The 9647-nt window shown below is 30.3% G+C and overlaps 1 protein-coding gene across 1 annotated transcript; it reads left to right on the forward strand.

The window, feature by feature from the left end:
• Window positions 1-7064: 7064 nt before the first annotated feature.
• LOC108459412 (protein FANTASTIC FOUR 1-like) lies at window positions 7065-9092 on the forward strand. Its single transcript, XM_017758775.2, has one exon. The coding sequence runs from the start codon at window positions 7787-7789 to the stop codon at window positions 8984-8986; it is 1200 nt and encodes a 399-aa protein (XP_017614264.1). The 5' UTR covers window positions 7065-7786; the 3' UTR covers window positions 8987-9092.
• Window positions 9093-9647: the final 555 nt, after the last annotated feature.

The following is a 9647-nucleotide window of genomic DNA, read 5'->3' on the forward strand; positions in this document are numbered from 1 at the left end:
TAACTATCTTTGGCCCTTGTCACCGAATATAAAGCAAAGAAAATCCAAATGTAAATACAACTTTAAAAGTTGGTTAAAACAAACGGTAAATTAAACATCAATTAATGAAACTAAATGCCCTTTTTAACCAAACCCTTTTACGCATCATTTCATTAATCTTTTCCTCCAAAACACATTGTTTTGTCATGGTTTAATTTCAGCCTGTGACACAAATATGGTGAATTTTTTTAAAACCCAAAACTCTTTTAAATAATGAACCTGTAATGCCTACCACTTAAGGGGCTGGATGCTTGGTTGGAGGGAGGGGAGGGGAGGGGAGGGGAAGGGGAAAGAGAGAGAAGCGTATATAATGCTGACCTTTTCATGCCACGTGTTGATTTTTAATATGTTGATTGGTGTTTTTTCATTGATCCAACGATTTAAGATATGTGAATGACAAGTGATAGTTGTCTCATTAAAGTGATTATGTGTAACGTCCCCCTACTCGAGACCGTCACCGGAGTCGAGCAGGAGACATTACAAAACTTATCTTAGCACTTAAATAGTTTTCGTAGTAAACTATCCATCTGCGTCACGGTCGCTAAAAAAATCATATCTCGAGTTACGAAACTCAAAATCTAATTCCGTAAATTTTTCCTGAAACTAGACTCATATATCTACTTACTAAATTTTTTCTAGAATTTTTGGTCAGGCAAATTAGTACAGTTTATTAGAAAAAGTCTCCCCTGTTTCAGGATTCGGTTACTTTGACCCTTGTGCACTACGAATCAAATTTCTTCCTGTACAGAAATCCAATGACTATGCCATTTATTTCAATTAAAAATAGACTCAATAAGGAATCCATAAAAATAAAGTTTGAGTCCTAATTCTTAATACAAAATTTATGGTGAATTTCTAAAGTCAGAACAGGGAATCCAGAAATTGTTCTAACCCTGTTTCACCAAAACGTAAATATCTCATAAAATACAACTCTTTTACCTATTTTATTTCTTCCATATAAAAATAGATTCATTAAGATTAAATTAAAAATTTTATTCATTATCTAATTCACTTTATACTATTTTTGGTATATTTTCAAAGTTGGACTACCGCTACTGTCCAAATCTGTCCAAATCTGTTTTAGTATACAATGTTGATAACTAAGTTTATAACATCTTCATTTCTTCTCTCTACAATATTTACCAACACTTCCTCTTATTACTCTTCACTAACATATCAAAACATACCATACTTTAGGTTAAGGTTTCCTAGGACAATGCCATTTTCCAAAAAGATAGAAACTTCACCAATTTGAGTTTGGGGATTGGCTTGTATGCTGAGTTCTTATACTTTCGTACCTAGCTCAAGCACGAAACAAACCGCATAATCGAGAATACTCTCAGTGGTATTTCTATAAACAATAACTTAATCAATTTTAAAACATGGTAATTCAAACAAATTATTGCTATTATTCAATATCAATCAGACTTTAATAACCTTTACTTTATTTACCCTTATTAACATAACTCGGACAACGACGGATACACGGATCCAACCCACACTCCGGATAAGCACATAGTGCTTCATCGGAATAAATCTGAACTTTAACATTATAGTACACAAAGTACTTCATCGGAACAAATCCAAACTTTAACAAAGAGTCGACACATAGTGTCTCATCGACTCAATGTCGGAATATCCCAATACTTCCAATTCCTATGACATGTCAACTATATCCGACTAGCCCGACAACCATTAATAGGGTATTCAAAATCACATTCATTTCAATATGGTAAAAATACTTACCTTATTCACATTTTCATATAATATAAATATCAAATATAGCAATAACGATTAAGCTCGGTTTATAGAAATACAAATCACTATTTATCGAATTTAATCGATATCTTCGCTCACTTTCTCTTTTCCTTCTTTGATGACGATCCGTGCTACGTTTGCTACTAACAATCATACAATTAAAAATCATCAATATATTAATTCATAAAACACATTTTCACTTTCTACCAAACTTTTACAAAAATTCCAATTTCGTCCTTTTTCCATTACTAATCTTTTTTCTTTAACTTAAGCTTCATATTCTCTTTAATCAACTCATTAACAATTTCTAACTCATAAAATTCATTATAAAACATAAATTTTGAGCTCTATTCAACTTAGTCCCTATTTAAACCTAACTTAGAAATTCCTTTAACTAATCACTTCTAACTTCAATTTCTATCAATTTAACCCATAAAACCTCAATTTATTCAACTAAATCAATATCTAAAAATTCTCTATTTCTCTTCATTTTAACCTCATACATGTAGAACTTTGAATTAGGCATCCATAAACATAAAAATCATAAGAAAATGAGCTAAAACAACTTACCAATCAAACTTTAGGGCCTTAATCCTAAAATTTCCCTTTTTTCTTTCTTTCTTTCTTTCTTTCTTCTTTCTTTCACGTTTGCTCTCTGTTAGTCTTTCTATATTCTTTTCTATTTTATCAATTTTACTTATTATACTATTATTAACCTATAATAAATATAAAACTAAATGTGTAAATAGTTATAACATAAAATATCTTATAGCTATTACACATATATACCAACTATTACACACGTTATTCAATATTAACACACACATGGCACTTAGGGTCTAATTACTAGATTAGTCCCTTTTACTTCTTTAATCTATAATTAAACTTTTATTCCTTATGCAATTTAGCCCTTTAAACTAAATTCAAGCTACTTCACTTAATTAAACACTAAATAACCATTCAACTATAATTCATAAATATTTCTAATAAATATTCATGAATAAATTTCACGGAAACAGTACTCAAGACTCAATTTCCGATACCGTAACTTTCGGTTCATTACATTATGTTGTTAAGGATAGTTGACTTGGGTACCTTAGTTGAGTAGCTCTTGTGGCAGAATAGATTGCTAATTGAGAGTTTGAAATCCTATTGTAGCATAATATTATTTTATCTACATGAACTACTAAAAATAAATAGTAGTTCCAATAAAGTATTAAATAAGGGGTATTTTGACTTAGAAATTTAATCAAAGTATTAAATAATGGGAAATGCTATGTGGGTTAGCTACTATTTATAAGCTTTAGAGAGTGGAGTTCAACAATGCTATCTTATTATTTTTCTATTATACCCTCCATTAAGGCCCTATTTATGTCAACGCCTCTGTTATATTAATTAAATAACTTCCAACACTTAATCTGTGGCTAACATTTGCTTGGTGTTAACTTTAATTTAATGGTTTTTTACTAAGCTCTAAACCTTAATATTTATATATATTTTTTATTCTTTTAAAGTTAAATTCGATTTTTAACTTTACAAAATGTTTTCTAATGAAAACGTTGACTAAAACATTTATTTTTTTTATGATGTCGTGATGTTAACTCACGTGTACTTTGTGTTAGCATGACGTTATTTATCTTTTTCAATAAATAATTTTAAAATTATAAGAATTTTCAAAAAGACAAAAAAAATTCTAAAAAAAATACACATTGATTAGCATCCATTAAAAATAGCAATTTAACACTTTTTGGAAAGCAAATGATGAAATTTAACTTATTTTATAAGATTGACGATTAAATTTAATTAAAGAAATATAAAATTTAAAGGTTTTTTTTTGGGTAGAAAACTATACTTTTTAAGAAAGGGAGCTGAAATAGTCAAAAACAAAAGCTATGGAGTAGCCAAGAATTTGATTCCATCATCTTTCTTTTGGTTTAATCATATTTTAAAGCCGAAAGGAGAGACACATATACGAGCATGACTTCAATTTCAATGCGGGATTTAGGGTTTAAATTTTGACGAATGGCCAATGGCAATGGGAGGGGTGCAAAAGAGGCCCCTTTTTCCTTAGGTTTCGACTGTCTTATTCCTTTGGTTGGCTAATGAAACCATAGCTTCAAAAACAAAGGCAAGATTTTGAAAGCAAATTCGATGGTTAGGGCAAAGAGTATCTTCAATAGGTACATATTCTTTGCCAGTTTTCCAACCCATACCGTATAATAAAACTAGTAGGGGTGGCAAAATAACTCGAAATCAATCAGACTTTTTTGAGTTTAGGTTGAGGTTAGTTTTTGATTAATCTCGCCTCGAAAAATATTACCAAAACAACTTGGCTTTAGTTTCATATAAGATTTTATGAGAGTTTAAATGTTTTTCGTATTTTTATAAGAATGAATTTTATAAAATTAATATAATATAAAAATATTTTAAAATATTTTATTTTTTTTATTTGGAGTCAAATTTAAGTATCGTAAATTTTACATAAAATCAATTCAAATGATATTAAAAAGAGATTGGAATAAGAAAAAAACCAGCACGTCTCACCCAATGGGGTGTGTAGAACTCATCAAACGGTGCATAAGCGACTCTACAGTCTCACCATTGTTCACTTTACTTCATAAGTTCATATAAATGAGAAAGGCAGAGGAGATCTTGGACAAAATCTTAAGTTGTACTAATATATATATATATATATATATATATATATATCTAAAAGCTACTTCCAAATATTTACATATTTTAGTTACAAAATTGTACACAAATAATGATATTTCTGGTCAATAAACAACAGTTACTAAATATCAATATTTTTCTAACTGCATGCATGAATGCAACATTTATATATATATATATATATATATAATATTATAAGGTTTTGGATTGCTTGTTTGTGTTCAGAACTTTGTGGCCTTCCATGTCTGCTAATGCTTGAGAAACTTTAGTAAAATTTGATGATAAATGTTATGGTATTTGTTATTATTGATCCGCTATCCGGTCGGGTTTTGGCTCGTAGCCTACATTGTTGGTGACCTGAGTTCGCACGGTGTGGGTTCACTCTACCATACAGATGAACCATCAAGTAAAAAACACGTGTTAATTTTAAAGTAGGGTACGTGTTGACATGCATGGAGACGTACTTACGACGTCACATCCATGAACAGTAATCGTATCATATAAATAGAAAATTTAACCCTTCTAAAAGGGATATACACACAAAAATACTCAACAATAATTTTTTCATTCATACATGCATGATCCCTTATTGCTTCTGACTATCTTTTTAATTTAGTATGGAGTTAAATTTGATAAAATATTCTTTTCTTAATTACTAATCTTTTCTAAATTGTGTACATATAAAAATAACTTGATTTGTATACGAGAAAATATTTTAGTAATTTCATAACTGAGGCGATGTCTAATTGACCCGTGACATCAATTCAATAAAACACTTAAAATAAGTATACATTGACGTATAGCTTTTGGTTTTTTTTTTTTTTTAAGAATAAAAATATCTTCCATATTCGTTTTATGGTTCATAAAGAGAATAATCTTTTCGAAAATTTTTGAGAGTGTAACGTAACTATCTGCCACTGGGTTAATTATTTTTTTAGCATTCACTTTATCAATAAAATACATATATATTCATTGTATTAAATTGAAGTGAGATTTAAGGTATGATTTGTAAGCTTTATATGATTGATAGCTGAAAACAAGACATTAAAAATCTATGGGTTAAATTATTCTAAGATTTTAGCATCAATGAAAATGGCTGCCAATGAGATTTCAGCATCTGGCAATGACATAATAAAATCAGTTTGATCATTTCACACTTACAAACAAGATTATTGGTTCTTGTTGCTTTCTTTACCATCCAATTAAAATACCATTTTGCACACATCACTTAACCCTTTATTAAATGATTTTTATGCTCCAAGTCCCTGTATTTTCACAAGTTTAGTATTTAATCCTTTACTTTTTATTTGAAGGAACTTAGTCTTACTTTTTTGATTAAAAAAAAAAAGCAAGCCCAATTATTAATACTGTTAAATTATGGTTCATTACAATATTGTTTTCTTTGTTACATATTTATCTGGTGAGTAATTTTTTTTTATTTCGGAATGCAAGAAGAATTCTAACGGTGTTAAAGTAACTAAATTTCTAAAAATAAAATTAAGGAGACTAATTTGAAAACAGTAGCAAAACTTGAGTGTGTATGTGGGATTAATTAGGCTCTTAGTCCTTGTGCTTTTTTTCTGGAATTTTGAAAATTTGATCTCTCTGATTTATTTCCAGAAATTTATTCCCTTTACTTATTCGATTTGAAATTAGGAATAAAAAGACTTAAGGCTAAATTAAACCATGTATGTGAGTCCAAAATTTATGGCCACATAATTACCAGTCATGATGGTTGGGTTTATTATTTATTTTGGTTAAATTATAAAATAAAAATTTAAAATTATAATATCTTCACATATTTGGAATTTAATCTTCATATTCTTAATTTTAAGAATTCAGTTATTCTATTTTTCAATTTAAAATTTAGGTTTATTTGCTAACACCACTAAAATTCTTCTATTAAATTTGCTGGTGTTTAAAATTAAAAACAATAGTACTCACTTGGTATTCATGTAACAAGAAAATAACATTGTAATGAACTCGAATTTGATATAGAATTTTAACGGTGTTAATAATTCTTAAAAGTTCCCATCAACATTTTAATCAAAATAAAGTATATAGACTAACTAATGACATTAAAGTTGAGGCACCAAATAATGTAAAATTTAAAGTATATAGATTAAATATCAAAATTGAATGAAATAAAAGGATTAAAACTAAAATTTAACCATTCTTATATAATCTCAAAAAAGTAAAAAGATTAGAACTAAAATTTAACAATTATATATTCTCGTAAAAAAAAAAAGAGAAAATATTTTTAAATGTACAGTGTCATGTAAAGGAAGGTCCTAAAAAATGAATAAATTAGTCTTCATACATTACATCAAAAAGTAAACAGATTTTTCTATTAAAAATTCTATCTATTTCTATTATTAAAAATTGGTCTCTATACGCCAACATGAGGTATATGTGGCACTCTGTGTGTCAATGTTTGGTTAGTTGGGTCAATTACACCAGTTTTTAAAAGTACAAATGGATGAAATTTTTAATAGAAATGATTAATTTACTCTTTGATCTAATGTACAGGAACTAATTCACCCATTTTTGAGTAAAGAGGATAAAATATAATCTGACTCTTAGTACAAAAACCTTTATAATACCGCAATCAGCTATTGAATAGCAAAGAATTAGATGGTTTTGGTATACTTTCACTTGAATGCAAAACCAAGTTTGTTTAACCAAAAAATGGAAAGGCAAAAAGCTAAAGACAAAACCTGAAGCAATGGCCAAAACAGTTAAAAGAAGAAATCCAGCCTTTTTAACCATGGTTGTTTCTTTTTAATAACCCACACCTCCAAATTAACTTATTTTGGTTAAAAATAGAAAAGGAATTTGGGTTTGGGTTAACTTTGTTAAGTGTTTTTTTAATCTCAAAATGGGAAAGAAGTTAAAACTTAAACCTTACTTTATTTTTTAACAGCAAAAAATGTCTTTTACCAAAGAATTTCACTGCAAAAATGTGTTATTTCCTTTTGGTAATGAATGTGTGGTAAGAGTAAAAAGTTTTTAGTGGGCTTTAAAAGGTCATCACCTCTCCTCTGTTTCTTCAACTATAAATCATCCTACAACTCATTCCCTTCTCTTTCATATTCATTTTTTTGCTTACGTTTTCCTCTCCTCCAATACCAAATATATTGCTTTCTTTTTGTTGTTCATGTAAGCTTTCTCTTTCATTTACATCCCCCACATCCCTGTTTGATCTCAGAAAACTCTCCAAAAGAAAAAAGGGTTTTTTTTCCTCACATTTTTTTTTTCATTTTAGCTCCTCTGTTTTTCCTCTGTTTATTTTTTTTCTTCTGGTGGGTAAGAGAAAATGTTCTCAAGTGTATGTCAAGGTTTGCAATTATGCCTTGAGCCAAGGATCGTTGAATCACATTTTTTGAGGCTGAAACTGGCTCCACCATCGAGTTTTCAAGACTCCATTGAAACTCCCACGCCCTGTTTCACTAACCCTTCCGAACCCGAACCCATTTCATACCACAATGATTATGATGACACCGACATTAACATTACCGACGGTAACAACAATAGCGACAATATAAGCAAGCAAAATGCTGATATGGGTGTGTGGAGTTTCCTTCAATCCCTCGCCGGTCCCAAAGATTCTACAGAGAATAACGAAGTTTACGTGCACCCTCTCGTTAAAAGTTCAGCTTCTGCCCTAAGTAAAGAAAGCCTTGAAATGTGCACCGAAAGCTTAGGCAGTGAGACCGGAAGCGATATCAGCGACGACATTACCTTTGGGTGCTACAGTCCATCGAAACATAGGGAAAATTCGGTGACGAGACGAATGAGTTATAGTAGGAGCTTTCCACCGCATTTGACATCCATTAGCGGTTCAAATATGAGTTATAATCCGTTAAAAACAAGGGAAAATTTGGTGATGAAAAGGATGAGTAGTAGCAGCAGCAGCAGCTTTCCGCCTCCTTTGACGTCCATTAGCGGTTCGAATGGCGTCCAAGTCACGTCTCACCGCGAAGGCGGCCGGTTAGTACTTCAAGCCGTTAATGTCCCTTCTTGTCAAACGTACTTCCATGTAGAACGAAGTGAGGGCAGGCTTAGGCTTTGCCTTTTGAAAGAAACAACCGCTGATACCCCAATTTTCGATGACAAAGAAGAAGAAGAAGAAGAAGAAGGAGAAGAGGTAACCGAAGAAGATGAAGTTGTTGAAGAAGGTGAAGTACTTTATGAAGAAAATGATGTTGTAGAAGAAGATGAAGTACTTTATGGAGAAAATGGTGTTGTACAGGATGAAAATGATGTTGTAGAAGATGAAGTACTTTGTGAAGAAAATGATATTTTAGAAGATATAGATTATGAAGAAAATGGTGCTGTAGAAGATGAGGTTGAAGAAGAAAAGTGTTATTGGGGAGTTGAGGACTTGGATGAAAAGAATGGGAATATTGGGGATCAAATTGGAAATGGGAAATTGGCAAGGCTAATAAGCTGCAAAGGAAATGGGTGTGGGCACAAAGGGTTACTTGATTGGGAGCCATACTTGGTGGCTACTTAAAATATTTCTCAACCCCAACAAAGAGAATTACTAGCATTGAATGTCACTAATTTTTTTTTCCATTTTTCTAATTTTTAGCTATTAAAAAGTTTGAGATTACCAATAATCTTCCCTCCATTTTCTTCCATGCACTACTCTCTTTCTCCTTTTCCTAACTTTTTTTAAGAAATTTTATGCGATAAATTATCAAAAATACGGTTTAAATTATTATGTTTATCAACAATGAAACTAACTTGTTAAATTTCATAAAATAAGGGACCGAATTCTGACAATCTCAAAAAGATGAAATTCATAATCAACGATATCAATTTTAGCTAGAACCAAAAAACCTAATCTACTTAATTCTGACCCAAAATTCAACTTGACCCGATTTAATTATAAAAAGTCAATGATTTAAGCGCGTCTAACCAAGACTCTAAAAATAAATTACTTCAACAAATAATTTAAAATGACCCAATTAAAAACCCTAATTCATATACATAGTTTTATCTTTGACATGGCATAAGATTAATTACATGACCATAAGCAAGATTATACACAAAACATAACAACATCATTACGAAATAAACAAGACATAGCGACAGCAATGAAGTAGAAATGTAGGCTTAAATTTCCAACCACCAAGAATAGATGAAATGGATGGTCCCGATCAATTAATGGG

This window comes from Gossypium arboreum, chromosome 12 (assembly GCF_025698485.1).
Source record: "Gossypium arboreum isolate Shixiya-1 chromosome 12, ASM2569848v2, whole genome shotgun sequence".
NCBI lineage: Eukaryota > Viridiplantae > Streptophyta > Magnoliopsida > Malvales > Malvaceae > Gossypium > Gossypium arboreum.